The 16,060-nt window shown below is 46.7% G+C and overlaps 1 protein-coding gene across 1 annotated transcript; it reads left to right on the plus strand.

The window, feature by feature from the left end:
- Positions 1 to 6,073: 6,073 nt before the first annotated feature.
- B3GALT9 (beta-1,3-galactosyltransferase 9) lies at positions 6,074 to 15,478 on the plus strand. The gene is made up of 3 exons (XM_084820731.1): positions 6,074 to 6,177; positions 10,558 to 10,739; positions 13,736 to 15,478. Exons 2-3 carry the CDS (start codon positions 10,734 to 10,736, stop codon positions 14,843 to 14,845), a joined length of 1,116 nt encoding a protein of 371 aa, XP_084676857.1. The 5' UTR covers positions 6,074 to 6,177; positions 10,558 to 10,733; the 3' UTR covers positions 14,846 to 15,478.
- The last annotated feature ends 582 nt before the right edge of the window (positions 15,479 to 16,060 follow it).

Below are 16,060 nucleotides of genomic sequence, written 5' to 3' on the forward strand. Positions count from 1 at the left end.
TGAGCTATTTTGCCCCCCCCTTAGGGATTTTTTTAAAAGGTTGTCAGGGTGGAAACTGAGCCCATAGAGCCCCAGAGCAGTTCTGATTCTAAGGAGGAACAGCAATCCGTGGGAGAGGAGCTCGCTCATCTCTCACAAGCACAGCAGCTGGCAGAGATTGCTCCTGCCAGCTTTCCTGGGATAGACAGTGACCCTGGCAGCGAGAGAGCACTGGAGGGGGGCTTGATGGACGCTCGACGCTGACGCAGGGAGCGACAACAGATGGAGGGTGCGGAAAGGAGGTGCTCCACTCGTGTGGCGCTAAAACAACGGTCGCGTCCCGAGGTCCCAAGGGTAAGAGGGAGGATCTCTCCATAGCCCATAAGTTCAGAGTCTTCCCGCGCTTCTCCTTCAAACGGGGACCAACTGCCTTACCTGGAGCTTAGGCTACTCTGCTATCTTTCCCCAGTGCTGTTCCTTGCTTTGGCGCTAGCGACTAGTATTCTGAAAGAGTCATAAAGGAATAAAGGAATAAAGTCTCGGAAAGAATTCCTCGTCTTCTGTGTCCTGAGTTGGCTATTGGAGGGGACTGTAAGAAGCAGCAAGGGCGCTCCTGACAAAGGTTTGTTTTGTACTTCTGCAAACTGTGGGTTTCCCCAAGCATTGTGCATGAATCATGCCAGGGGCAGGTAGGCATGGCTGGGCACCTGCCAAAGGCCCACGCCCTAGCAGGGGCCCAATGACAAGAGCTCCCCTGGATTTGCTCCCCCTCCTCACCTTTGCAACGTGCTTGTTCACCTGCCTCTCGCTCCAGCCCAGATGACAGAGGTGGTGAGAAGGAGGAGCAGGAGATGCCGCGGCCTGCGTGCTCACGGCCCTCTGCCTGTCAAGCAAGCAAGCGGCAGCAACGATGATGAAGAGAAGGAGCAAGAGCGACTGGTGACAACAGCAGTGAGGTGGTGACTCCAACAGTCAGCCAGCATTTTGTGTTTGCCGAGCATGCTCTGTTCTCACTGGGCCGTTATGTCTTTTCTTCTAAGTAGCGTATGTCTTCAATGCCACATGCCCTTAACTGGGAGTAGGCCTCATTGAACTCAGCGGGGCTCCTCTTGAGTAAACACAGGAAACCTCGCAGACTGCAAAGCCCCGGCCGAGAGCATTCTTCCCCACTCTTCTACATATTTTGATCTCTGTTGCAGTGTGGTTGTAAGGATCGCCAGGCTAATGTGCGTGGAGTAATGTGAACACTTGAAAATGCGCCATGTACCTAGGCAGAGGCGGTGTCTTGCGGTTTGTCGACTCACCACACAGGGCAGCTGCACACAGGCCCAGGCGTTCCCAATTTGAGCCCTGGCAGCGCCTGACACCAAATGAAGCTGAGGAGTCCAATCTAGGTTAGTGATTGTGCAGACGGAACTCAGAGGCAAGGGCTATTCCAGATGAATTGGCACATGCTAGGAGGCTGTGATCTTCTCAGGGCCAGTGTCAAGGGAAGGCATGATCGGGCACCTGCCAAGGGCTCACACCCCAGCAGGGGCCCACTGACAAGAGCCCCCCGGAGCTGCTCCTCTGCGTCACGGCTGCGACCCGTTGTTTACCGGCCTCTCACTCAGACGACACTGGTCTAGGCAATGGTGGTGGTGAGAAGGAGCAGGAGACGCCACGGCCGACTTGCTCACTCTGTCTCCACCTGCCACGCAAGCCAGTGGGAGCAACGTTGGGAAATGAGGATGAAGAGCAAGAGCAGCTGGTGACAATGGTGAGAAGGCCGACCCCCCGAGGGAGGGGGCCTATTACGGGTGCCTCGCCCAAGGGCCCTCCGAAACCTGGAGCTGCACTGGGTGTTCTGTACGCCTCTGTCCCGATGCTTCAAGAATAAACTAGTGTGCTTCCTTTTAACGCATGCTCATCATCATTCCCTCTATTTCCCAAGTTCATAGGGGAGTGCTGGTCCTTACATAGCATGATCCAGTGCTGGCTCCAGGTCTCGAGGTCACCCTCCACAGGCCCCCTTCCGCAGAGAGTCCCCCTCCTCACCACCATGGCCACCAGCTGCTTTTGCACCTCCTCCTTTTTCCCGTCATTGCTACCTTGCAGGAACCGCGAGGGCACCCTAAAACACATTCAGCAGGCACGGCCAGAATCTTTCTGAGCGGAGTATAAACCTTAGAACACTTCCCAAAATCAGCGGCAGCAAGAGGGGTTAGCCTACATTGTGGCCTTTTCAGTGCCAGGCGAAAAACTTTTTATTTTCCCAGGCTTTTTAGTCCTTCACTTTTGTTTTTTCAACGTGTGGTTGTCATTTTAGATCTTTACATTGCAGCTGGTTTTCACCTTGGTTTTAAACATTGCAAGTTTTTTTATCATGTTGAATTTGGGGGTGTTAACTTTTGTGAACCACCCAGAGAGCTTTGGCTATTGGGCGGTATAGAAATGTAGTGAATAAATAAATAAATTTGGCAGCCACACACGGGATCTTCAGGAAGTATTCTGACGTGGAGAGAGTTCCCTAAGGCTAAAAAGTTTGAAAGCCGCTGCTCTGAAACAAGAAAACTATGCCAGCTCTATGCGGCATAATTTCTTTCTCAATCCACTACAGGCCACCCACTTCCTCTGTCTTCTGTTCCGGTCAAAAAATTGCTGGGGCTTCCCACAGGAGCCATCAAAGTGTGCTCGGAGTGCCAGCCTTACAATGAATCAATGTGAAGCCATTGTTTCAGGCCACAGATTCCAGAAAGCAGCACCCTGATCCACTTGCGTTGTTGTTGTTGTTGTGTGTCATTTAAGACAATTTTACAAAGAGTTTCACTTCCTTTTCAGTTACAATCGGATAATATCCTGTTTGCGTGTCACTGATGGGTGCACAATCAGGGTTTGTTTGGTTTTTTCGTGGGAAGGGGGGGGGAGTAAACCCATTTTTATTCTTTTCAACCAGGGGTGTGTAACACGTAGCCTGCCGCCCCATCCCCGCCAAAATAATAATTTTAAAATCCACGGGGAAAGATGCACTACAGAGTACCCCAAAGGTCAAATTTAGCTTATTTGCAAGACACGTTTTTGTGTGGGTGTGATAGGGATAGGGTTAGGGTTAGGGTTCACCTTCTGGGCATGAAGGTGGTAAATGTGCCACCTTCACATTTCATCACTAAAACAAAATAATTCTGTTGGGCGTCCATCATACTTAATCACTATAAACTAATTCTGCCTCACGTGGTTGGACCATCCATAACGTCCATTGCACGTTCACAGCTCATTGACTGTAACAGCATCCATGCAAGCCCTGCATGCATGAATGAGCAAGTATAGACTGAGCACCACAAACAGAAATCTGGTTCACACATCACAACTATCCATGGCACCCACTCCCACTGAGCTAAACAAGCCAGGGACACTCCAGCTGTAGATTGTTCAGCATGATGTCTGAACCTCAAATTGTGGGTTGTTAGGGGAGGGACAACCCAGAGTTTTAACCCAAGAACAAACCATGGGTTATAATTCTGGATGGTCCCTCTCCCAACAACACACTATTCCAGTTCAGATATCACACTAAACAACCCAGGGATGGAGCGTCCCTGGGTTGTTTAGCTCAGTGGGAGTGGGCAGGCTGGAGCCAACACATTCATTCATGCTCATTTTTGAATAACCAGGGTTTAAACAACCCATGGGTAGTTGTCATGTGTGAACTGGGTCAGAAACATTTGCATCGCCTCAAAACACCTGACTTTTCTGGGGAGCTGCATCATACATTTGACTACCAGCCATCAATCATCGACAAATGACTGATATATGCCCATCCATGTGTGAACCAGCCCATGATTCATGGGCAGGCCACTACACAGGCCAACCCAAAGCTCATAAGCAAACTTCAGATTGCCATTCATCAATATCACCAGCCACATTCCTCTCCCAATATGTCGCTAGCCACTGTGTGGCTAGCATTTTCTCCCTTCTGCATTCCCAGAGTCATCAACAACCAACTCCACTACATCTTGTAGTCATGTATGATCGATGCAATTAACTATCATTAAAATAGAATGATGAGATGCAGTAATTAAGAGCACAGGGGCCAAGAAAGCGTCACTGCCGCATTGGAAGAGACAGTCCAGCAATCCGCACTCTGCCATCATCAGAGCCCACCTGTTTCTCACATTGTAAGTATTTCAAAATGGTTATCACATCAGCTGCTGGTGCAACCTCGGAATCCGCTTGGCAGCACCCACCACAAGCTGATAGAAGAGGGAGGTCAGCTGAGCCACCCAAGAGGCTTAGAAAGGTCAAGTCACAAAGGCATCGGCTCACCCAAGGTTGAATTTTGCACCTGTGAGAAAAGATATCTCTTCCACATTCCACACGAGCCTTGCGTTCTTCACAACAAATCCCCTTGTCCTAATCAAGGAACTTGGCTGGGCATTCCCATTTGTCATAACTCTTCCCCCTTGGAAGGTCTCAGTGAACTGGTGTGCACACATGCAGCATAAATATTGAGGTGCAGCAGGCTGATCAGTTCGGGAAGGAGGGGAAGTATTGTTTCTGAATTCTCCCCAGGTTAAAAATATATATATATCCCTGCAAGAAAAATCCAGCACCTCAGAGAGAAAAGTTCCAACTCCACCTATTACCCGCTGCACTTGTTTTCTCCTTGCAGGGAGTTTAATACAAAGCAAGGGAGCATTAGAAATGTGACACTCCCTTTACCGTCCAAGTGGTACAGCCATCCTGCAACCTCATTCTGCTGTTTACATAAGCTACTCTGATACCCTCATCATTTCTACATCCAGAGTGAGCTTCCAATTCTCTGCCCCCTCCTCTGCCCCCTGGATGTCATACAAACTCAGAATCATGGACCTGGAGGGAGGGGGGTCTTCTAGGCCAACCCCTCTGCTCAAGGCACGAAATCCAGAACTAGAGCATCCCTAACAGATGACCAAGTGCCCAGTTGACTTCCAGCAACTGAGAGCCCACCCACACCCTCTAGGTCATTGGTTCCATTGTCAGACTGCTCTTACCATTAAGGAGTTTCTCCTAGAGTTCAACCCAAATGTACCTTTCTGTAACTTCCTACACACGGGACATAATTAAGACTATTGCTCATGGGAATTGTTATAAAAAGGCACATCAGGGCATGTGCCCCAGATCCTCTGAGCAGTGCCCAGGACCTTCTGACCTGTCCCAGTGCCATCATCTGCCTTAACACAAGCCAGCTTCTTCCCTTTGAGCTCAGTAGCCTTGCAGTTACTAGGAGACTTTAGGACTCACTCCCATAGCAGACCAGCATGAAAGCAGCAGCCTTCTAATCTAGAGGGGAGACTGCCACTTCTCCTTCCACGATCTGTTCATTGTTCTTTCTTTCTCCCTACTTTCTACTTGTACATTCTTATTTCTGGGAGCTGGCTTGCAACGACATTTTGAAGAGGGGGTGGGAGTGGGGAAGGGTCAGAAGAGCTCCCTGTGAAATACGGGTGCTTCACCCAGCATCTGATTTTACTGCCCCAAACTGGAACCTTTGGCTTCAGTTTGGTCGCTTCAGCACATCAAAGGGTTTAATCAGCCTCCACAAACTTCCTTCTTGCTCACCACTTGAATTTCTCCCATATAGCTGCAGGAAGGCAGGCAGATTATACCAAAAAGAGGGTTAAGACTGGGCAATGTCACGATCCAGGAAATACTGGGGCTTTTAAATAGGTTTTACAGTGTTTAAAAAAAGGCAAGAAAAAAACCTTCAGCCACCTCACCTCTTAAAGTTAATTTAAATATGTGCAACTCTCACACACCCTCCTAAACTCCTATGAAGTACTCCTCTGAAAGGAGCCACTTGGCTTGGGCAATTCTCCCTTGCCCCACTCCATTTTCAATCATCAGCCTGTTCATCTTCTTCCCTCCCCAATTCTTGTCTTTCCTTCTCTTCTTTATTCCATCCAGAGCATGGCTTGGGGAATTATCAGGTGGGGAGGATTGTGGGCAAGAGACATTCTGAACGTTATTTGACTTCATACAAACAGACAAGAGAATTTGCTTTCCTCCTTCTTCTTTTCACCCAGGTCTTTGAGAAAAGTGGGTTCATGTGGTTGCAGACGAAGGAATCGATGGCTGTGTTGTTTGTCAGGTGCCATTGTCCAGCAATAGAAAGGGCCATAGCTCAGTGACAGAGCACATGGTTGGCATGCAGAAGGTTCCAAGTTCGATTCCTGGCATCTCCAGGTAGGGCTATGAAAGGATCCTGACCAAAACTCTGGAAAGCCACTGCCGGTCAGTGTTGACAATGCTGGGCTAGATGGACCAAGGGTTTGACTCAATATAAGGCCACTTCCTATGTTCCTATGAATGGAAAGCTTTAATAAAAATAGGAGTTAATGGGGGGGTGGAAAGGAGATGAATACTGCTCACTTATACAATGCTATGTATGTAAACTTAGAAGTGAGTCCCATTATATTCAATGGGGCTTACTCCTGGTAAAGCGTACATAGGATTCCAGCACAAGTTACTTTTCCATGGAGGTTTGCAGCCGTCCTTCTACATGTTTACTCAGAAATAAGCCCTGAGTTATGAGCATGATACTGCAGGCTTATTAAACTGCCCCCCTGATTCCAATCCACTGCATTTCAGCCCAGTCCTATGCATGTTTTGTCATTTGCGTGTGTGTGGGGGGGGTGTTTTTGCATGGACTCTAGCTTCAATGGTGAAGGAAAGGTACTTACATGCTCAGTTTCTCCATGATGTAGCCCTAGTTTTGAAAACAGACTTCTTGGCTGAATCCTGGTGAAGTCTTGGCATGAATTAAATTATGGGGAGGTGAAAACAATGAGAGTTTGTGCATATCAAGGAGGAGATAGAGTTGCACAAAACCAAAACAAAGCATCTGTTTTTATGAAGAGTTGCTGGAGAACAGAAGAATGAGGAGGGATTGTTGTGTGGGGGTAACAAAACAGGGAAAGGGAGGTTGTAAATGCTCAGTGGTGAGAGAAAAGCATTCTGCATATGCTCAGAGTCACTGCAATTTTTGCTAACAATGGTTAAAAATAAATAAATTCTAGTAATTCTAAATGCATATGCATATGGGAGGTGCGTTGGGAATGTGCATTGAATTTGGGCAAAGTCTGAAGACCAAGCAGAATCAGGCAGATTTTATGTCTCGAAGTAACATTTTGGTTTAGCTTCTCTAAACGCTGCAAGGGGAGGGAGGGAATGTGGTTGAGTGACTAACAGGTCCCATTTCTAGGGCACATTTTACCATGGATTCCAATAACTGTGCTTTCAGGGTGGGCAAGGATAGGACCTTGAGATGGCCATTCTTCCAATGCCACCATGGTTCACTATGAAAAAACTTTAAACTGGATTTCAAGCATCATAATTCCCTAGATCCTGCTCCTGTCCTTCTGAAACTTAGCAGGTTTTGCGCCTGGAGGCACCTCTATGACTTGTGCCCTTTTCATACAAATTTGCCCAAAACCCATGGGGCTGGGGGTGAAGGGAAAGGAAAGCAAATCACTTCACCCTCCCAAATTGGAGAACTCCCCTTCCACATGAACCGCTGCACCCATCCTTCTGAAACTTCATTGGTTTCTTACATTGGGGCACCTCTAAGCTGTCTGTAATTTTCAGAACAATGGTCCACGAGGAACATAGGGAGATAAACATGTCCTCTTTTGGAGACCCATAAAATGTCAAGGCTGCTCTTATACAAACAAACAAGAATACCTGTGGGTATCAATCTGCACTTTGACAGACGTGATCCCCTCGCATGGGGTAACTAATCCTGCAGTTTTCATCCAATTCTCCCAAGAAGTAAAAAAGTGATCAGCAATTCCCTTTAAAAGAAAATCAAAATATAAAGGCAAAAAAAACGATGACGCTGCACCTGTTTTTCTGATACTGCACACTCATAAACCTCTCCTAAGGGGCTACTATACCTGCAACTATTATCCAGTTCTGACCAAAAGAAAGAATTGATGATAGTGGGTTTAAAAAAAAAAAAATCCAATGATAGTCAACAGGAAGCACAAAGGCACGGTTTCTAAACCTTGACTCGAGTTCGGTTTTGGGTTGTGGACTGACTCCAAATTGGTCTGAGCAGAAGTGGGATGGTTTCCGAAGTGCCGAATCGGGGTCTGAGTCAAAGCGTGGTGTCAGTGCATACCTTTTTATGTATTTATATATTTATTACCACATGCAAATTTGTGTAATGGACCTGTGTCCCAGATCTTTTAACTACCTAGCAATCCCCCTGCTGTGACTCAGTTAAATGAGCCTTAATCAATTCAACCATGAACGTTTAACCAATTCTTTGATTACGTTTGCCGCATGGGGTGAGGGAGAGTTCCTAATTGGGGGCGGGAAGGGACCCAAGCCAGGAAAAGCAGTGGAGGAGAGACTTCCACTGGTCTCTTAGTGGGGGAATCAGCTCCGAGCTTTGCAGCCACGCCAGTGCCTAGCTTTGCATCATGATGCAATGCGAGCAGATGCCATCTCAGTAGAGGCATTCTGCCGAAGTGTGAAAGAAAGGAGAATGCATCTTCAAAAATGGCACCAGTGCCTTCTGGAGCTGCGTGGTGATGCAGCGACATGTCATAGTAGGCACCATTTTCTCCTCCCTGCTGCCCTTACACACACTCCAACAGGTAGCTGCACCTTGAGCTTGATGCTCACCGTGGTGCTACAAACCATGGTGATACAGAACCAGTGTGGTGCAGTGGCGAGAGTGTTGGGCTGGGAGATCCAGGTTCTAGTCCCCACTCGGCAATGGAAGCTCACTGGGTGACTTTGGGCCAGTCCCAGACTCTCAGCCCAACCTACCTTACAGGGTTGTTGTTGTGAGGATAAAATGGAGAGGAGGAGGAAGATAATGTAAGCTGCCTTGGGTTCCTTGCAAGAGGAAAAAAGGCAGGATATAAATGCAATCAATCAATCACTAACCAACCTGTGTTGGGCTATACCACTTCAGGCTGCAGGTGAGGAGTCATGTGATGGAATGTTCCACCATTCACATCTACATCCCGGCACACAGAAAGCTAGTATGTCAGGGGAAAGCATTCTCGCCTAGCCTGAGTGTCCCCGACATGCCGGTGTTCAGGGAATCGTTTTGTATGGAAGTGTATTTCATCTCAGGAGCCCACAGCTCAGTCTAAACAGCCCAGACAGAGTTATCAGCTCCATGAGAACTAGGCTTTGTACTGCCTGGCATTCCCTACGACTAAAAAGATGATACTCAAGGCAGTCACTACTATTACTACTACTAAAAAGATCGAGCAGAGGCAGAACTCCTCTATTACGTTCTACCTGCTCATGTACTCTTGCTAAAACCTCTTTGCTGAATAAAGGTCTTTTCCAGAATGCCTGCCTCTGCAAGAGAAATCCCCAGTGGACTGTGGCCCCATGTGAGTTAGTAGCTGGGGCAGGGGGCGTGGTGTTTCAATAAACCCATATCGCAGATTGGGGGAAGGTACTGAAGCTTGCTTAAGGCCGCCGAATTCCCATGTCTGCTCAGCAATGAAATGCTGACCTCTGCTGGACCCACTGAGCACAACCCTTTAAAACGGGCACACAACTCACGGTCCGGACATATCTGGAATGCCACAAGTCAGAACCACTCAGAACTCTAAAGGAGCTATCCAAGATGTGATAGCACCTTCAGAGTTCTGACTGAAACCTGGAGCGGATCCACCACCCCATTGATATCGGAGCCACCAGCCTCCACTGCCTCCAGATGTTTTGGACAAGAACACCCAGCATGCCTGACCACTGGCCATGAAGCCTGGGGCTGATGGGATTGAAGTCCAAAACATCCGGAGGGCACTAGGTTGGGGGAAGGCTGCTCTAAGCACTATCCCACACTGTTTCAGTTACAGCAGGGATTCCTAATAGCTTAATATTTCAACATGGGGTCACATTGCAAGGGGTGTGGTTCTTTGAAGTACATCAAGCAGCTCCCTTAACAAAACTCTTTTGTTCATCCAAAAACCCAAAGCTCTCCATACATACATTTACACTCTATTTATAGTATTTTTGTTTTAAAAGTATTAGTACATTAATTAACATGCAGAAGCACTAGTCACTTTACTATTTGTATGTATTGTGGTTGATATGTTAACCAATTCTGGAAAATGTTAGTGGACATGCAAAATTTACCAAGATCATAGAGTCATAGAATCATGGGGTGGGAAGGGGCCTACAAGACCATCGAGTCCAACCCCCTGCTCAGTGCAGGAAGCCAGATTCCCAGGCGGCCTCCCATCCAACTACTAACCAGGGCTGACCCTGCTTAGCTTCCGAGATCAGACGAGATTGGGCACATATTTGTATTTTAGAAGATGTAATAAATTAAAACACACACACACACATATACCCTAATGGAAATGCTTCATATTTCAGGAAAGTGTATCTAGGATGCATTTTTACGAAGTAAACTTCGGTGGCTGATCTATTGTTTAAAGATGGGTCAATCATACATTTTAAATGTATCATTTGTTCAGCCTCTTTTTTTAATCTCAGAAATTGATATAGAGTACAAAAGGCTAATTACCTCACTTTGATGAAACTGTAACATGATCACCCACCTCTAGAATTACATTTGTTTCACTCCAGAGCCTAAGCTGAATGGAAAAAAAACAACAACCATGGCTGATGACGTGGTGGTAACTTTATCCGGCTAGCCCTACATAGCCAACACTGCCTTGAATGCAGAATACTGCCTATGCAGCCAACCCTGCACACCTGATCTTCCAAAGGCTTGGGAGATTCCAGTATAATCTACCGACATCATGCAGGTAAGCAATGAGCTGTCTTTTATTATCAACCACTATGACTTCAATAGGCACTTAACCGTTGCGGACGTTCAACCTCGCTTTACGATTAAAAGAAGTATGTGAAATTAAGGGTGCAAACTTTTATTTTTGCAACACACCTGCTCCATCGTAGCTGGCAATCAGAGATTCACTCTTCTCATTGATATGATGTAAGCACATCCGCTACCCCAATGAGAACATCAGAAGCTGTCTTATAGCAAAGTGAGACCACTGGTCCGTCTCACTCAGTACTGGCAGCTCTGGCGGGCAGTGGCTCTCTGCAGCTGTAGGCAGAGATCTTTCCCAGCCCTCCCTCTGGACTCTTTGCATGCAAGGTATATGCTCTGCTGCTCCGAGACTGCCATTCATCTGAAAATAAACTAAGCTTCCAGTCCTCATGGGGCTGAATTATACAGGAAAGAAGGAAGATGCCGTTGGTCTGTCTAGCTCAGGATTATTTACCAGAGAAGGGGTCTTTCCAACTTTACCTGGAGATGCCAGGGATTGAACCTGGGACACTTTGCAAGCAAAGCAGATGTTCAACCACTGAGCTACAGGCCTTGCAGAGGAGTGTCTTAAATGAAAAAAGGACTGCTAGATTTCCCCCACCATTCTAGATGATGGGTTAACGTTGGTAGAATTTAAGAGATTAAGCAAACTGCATGCATTCCAACTGCTTCTATTTAACAGGTTCTCTCTCTCTCTCTCTCTCTCTCTCTCACTCACACACACACACAGAGAGACAGAGACAGAGACAGACAGACTCTAGTGCACATTATATAAATGTGTAAGCACGAGCACTAAGGCGCCATGCAGTACACAGACAGCCTGCTATTTCTGTCACTGGGAAATCCACTTCTTTTTTTTGACTCAGTGGAGTTCCATAGCATGTACGACTCGCTTTGTGTTTGCGAGCCGAGCTACGGGCTTTTCCCCAAATTGCGGGAACTGTTTTTGTGCATTCTTCCCCAGAGGTTCTACGATTTGCACACATTTCTGAGCAATCGGCACAAATCCAGACGTAATTTGCACAAATTCGACTATAATTTGCACAAATTGCCCGGAAATTTGTGCAAATTGCAGAACCTGCGAAAAACAAAACATGCGCAAAATGTCCAGAAAAATCCATTAACTGGGTGGACTTGCTGCAGACCAAGTCAGGTGCTGTTGCAGGAACTGGAATGAAGTCTGGGGGGGAGGGCAGAACCTAGGAAAACTCATCGTGTTCCACCCCTCAAACGGATTTCTCTGATATGCCTATTTCACACACTGAAGATGCTTTGAACTGTGGCAGTGTCATTCCAATTCTATTTTTCAAACATATGTTTGTAACCAAAAGAATAGACTTGTTGGATCCAGGCTTGAGTAACTTAAGTCCCACTGGTTTCAGTGGACCTTCTTGAAGTATGACAAATCTGGATCCAACCCAGTATCTTGGCTTTTAAATCAGTGGATGACAAGACGGACTAAATGAACACAGGATGTGTGGATAATGTCATTCTATGGTCTAGTCACTTAGTGGCGCCTGTCTGGGAGACGTCTGGAATTTCCTGCGGCTGTTCTGTTCTTGTTTAAGAGAGACACAAAAAAGTTCTTGCCTACCTTTCTGATCGGTGAGCCCTCTAAGCCTTCCATGCAGGATGACCACATGCATCGCTCTCCCCAAAGGAAATGCGTTGCCGGAGAAGGAGAAGAAGCAACATGGATTTGCATCAAATTTGCCTGTGCTAATTTAAAAGTGTAGATGCAATTTAGAAATAATGGCTATCATGTAAATAGAAATACAGTCCCTCTCACCATGGTGGGGAAGACTTTGGCCAGGCGAGCAGTGTTCCTGCTGCTCAGTCTGCTGTCCAGGTATCAGCTGTGGATGGGCAAGTTGAGGGCCCTTCTTAGGGTTGCTGATCTTTGGACCACACAGCCCCTCCAATACAGGACATCTGGGGGGCTTTGTGTCGCCTGCCCCTAAACTGAAGCTATTAGAATAAGCATCCTGGCCACCAAATGGCATAGGGCTAACCCAGACTTACTAGTAATTCAGAGGGACTAGTTACAGCTGAAAAGCAAATCCTATGTTGGGGTTCCAGGGTACCTGACGGACCACTTCCTCCCATACTATCCTACCTGCACTCAAATATTGGACGGAGAGGCCCTATTCTGAGTCTCAGCATAGGTGGATGCCAGGTTCAGTGGGCGTTTTCTATACTGGAGCCCAGTTGTGGAACTCCACACACACACACAACCTTGCAGGAGGTTCCTAACCCTGAAACAGCCCATTGTTTGTGGGCAGTTTGTTAACCATACTAACAACCCACCCTTGCCACATTCAGGCATAACAATAAGCCACAGCAACCACCCGCTGAACCTTGAATATTCAAAATGGCCACCGGCATGCACCACAACCCAGAGCGGCTTAACTAGCGGCTTAATCTGGGCTGCAGTGATCATGCAAATTGGGTCTCTTGTCTCTTTCTGGTTTAAAAACAGTTCATCGTTTACAATTGTTTTATTGTAATTTTTTGGATCTTGTTAGCTGCCTTGACCACTATTTTTTACATAAAATTATCTTAATAAACATCAATTGCTAATCCCTACTGTCAAACAGGTAGGAGAAACTTGTTTGACAGTAAGGATTAACAATTAATGTTTATTAAGATAGCTTTATCTATAAAGTTTTTCTGACAGGTAGATCACCGCCATCCCTGACACACCTGCGAATAAGTAAGAGGCACTTGGCTGTGGTATAGATGTAAATACAGGAACCTTCTCAGTGGTGCCAATTGGCATGTGCGTGTCACATGACTGGCCCCACCTATGGAGATCTGGTATTCAGATACATGTTATGGCCACATGGGATCCCACCTGAGGGAAGCCGTCCCAGTACCACTGCAACAGAAGGGGTGGTTAGGAAGAGACACTGTGTAGCACTTAAAAAAAACAAAACAGACATTAACCTCTCCTCTTGTATTCTCCCACAGCTGGTTTTCTGCAGACTCCAGACTCATCAGTGGTGTTTCATTCTCTTCAATGTTGTGCTTTTCCACATTTTGATCTTCGGAGCCGACCTCGTGGAGGAATACTTCATACAAGCTCTGCCCACCTCCTACACCGACATGAAGGTCCTGGAGGCCAGGGAAACAGCACGGAAGTTGGATATGTCCCCGTTGAAGGCCAACATCTCCACGGCTTACACTGTTAGCAACTTAGAGGCCTGTTCTAGCAAAGAGATCTTTCTGCTTGCCCTCATTTTCAGCAGTCCTGAAAACTCATCGAGACGTGACACCATTAGAGGAACATGGGCCAACCTGACCTATATCAGAGGTTACGGTGCTCTTGCCTTGTTTGTGCTGGGCAAGCCATCTTCAGAAGCCACCCAACAGGAGGTCATAAAAGAGATGGAGAAGCATCAAGACCTCATTCAAGGTGCTATCCTGGACTCCCCAGAGAACCAGACGCTAAAAACTGTAATGGCCATGGAGTGGACCATTACGATCTGCTCCCAGGCCAGGTTCATTCTCAAAACAGATGAGGAGATGTTCATCAACCTCCCAACTTTGGTTGAGTACTTGCTGAACTTAAGGACCCATCCCGAAGACATTTACCTTGGGAGGCTAGTTCATAAAGACACACCCAGCAGAGACCCACAATGTCACAGCTTCGTCCCCCTACAAAAATATCCAGAAAAATATTATCCCGACTACTGCAGCGCAATGGCATTCGTCATCTCACAGGACGTGGCTCGGAAGATCTATGTAACATCCAAAGAAGTCCCTCTTTCTCTGCCTCCTGGCATCTTTGTGGGCATCTGCGCTAAGAAGGCTGGTGTGGCACCCGTTCACAGCTCACGGTTTTCAGGGAAAAAGCACATCCGATACAACCGGTGCTGCTACAAGTTCATTTTCACCTCATCTGTAGCAAGAGATAGCCAATTGATCCAAGAATGGGAAGAGATAAGCAATGGCAAAGACTGCACGGTGTTGGAAACTTATTATGGGCTGGTATCCTGCAGAGTCATGACATACCTGGATGGATTTAAACACCTGAGTGTTGATGCCCTTCAGAACGAGGCTCTCCATTTTGCAGATTGAAGTATCAACTGAAGGAATAAACTAGCCTTCCTACCATATACAAAACCTTCATACAACACCCTTTTGATGTTCTCCAAGAAAGGGGCCCATTTCTTAGGAGAAGTTTCAGATGTACCATCCGTGAGAAGGAAAATCCATATATTCAACATCTCACTTCTTATCCAGTGCAGAAGTATGGGATGTTCCCAGTTACCCAAGAGAATCAGAATGACATTGAAAGCAAGTAAGTTCAAAATCCATCAGTTTCATCTTAGCTCAGCACCCTAAGATCTGACAAAGACCCATCTCTACATCCTGACTATGGTGGAGGCTCAGCTGATGGGGACAAGAGAAAGGGCATTCCCTCTGACCTCACCCAAATTGCAGAATGCTTTGCCCTAGGAGGCTCTGTCTGCCCCCTCACTTACGTTGTTTGCCGTTTGGCAAAACCATTCCTGTTTAGGCAGGCATTTGTTTTATGGGATATGCACATTTTTATCCAAGCTTCTGTTATCTGTTGCACCTGTTTGCTTTATTATGTGGTTTTAAATGTATTTTATGATTGGTTTTGTTTTTAGCCACCCTGAGTGGCGTGTACACACTAAAAGATCAGGATATGAATTGTTTTATAAATAAATACACGTTCCAGGATTGAAAAAGGACTGCCAATGGGTTTTAGTTCTAAACGTCACAAGGGCAGCATTTCACCTTGAAAGGCTATCTCTGCAAGGATTCACATCAAGGAAAGGCCATCTCTTATTTTCTTTCCCTCTCATTGAGCCCAGGCAGGCAGAAACGGCATGTTCATATGGCAATTAATGTAATTTAGAGCAGGGGGCAGCATTTGAATCCATGGTAAAAAGTATGGAGCAATCAAAACTTGTAACGAGGGATGGGAGAGAATTGTATTTCGTTGGGGGGGGGGGGTTACAGGAACTTACCAAAATTGCAAATTTCTTATGACATCTGGAGGGCTGCAGGTTTCCCAGGCCTGATCTAGACTGAGGGTTTTGAGTACTTAGAATCATTGAATCATAGGCTTGGAAGGGGCCTACAAGACCATCCAGTCCAACCCCCTGCTCAGTGCAGGAAGCCTGATTCCCAGGCAGACTCCCATCCAAGTACTAACCAGGGCTGGCCCTGTTTAGCTTCCGAGATCAGGTGCTCCCAGCCCTTCGCTTAAAAGGTGTGGCTTTGAATCCCTGTGAATTCAACCATCTTTGTGGTGCTGAATTA

This window comes from Heloderma suspectum, chromosome 14 (assembly GCF_057233095.1).
Source record: "Heloderma suspectum isolate Gila_16-S chromosome 14, 16-S_ref, whole genome shotgun sequence".
In the NCBI taxonomy this organism is placed as follows: domain Eukaryota; kingdom Metazoa; phylum Chordata; class Lepidosauria; order Squamata; family Helodermatidae; genus Heloderma; species Heloderma suspectum.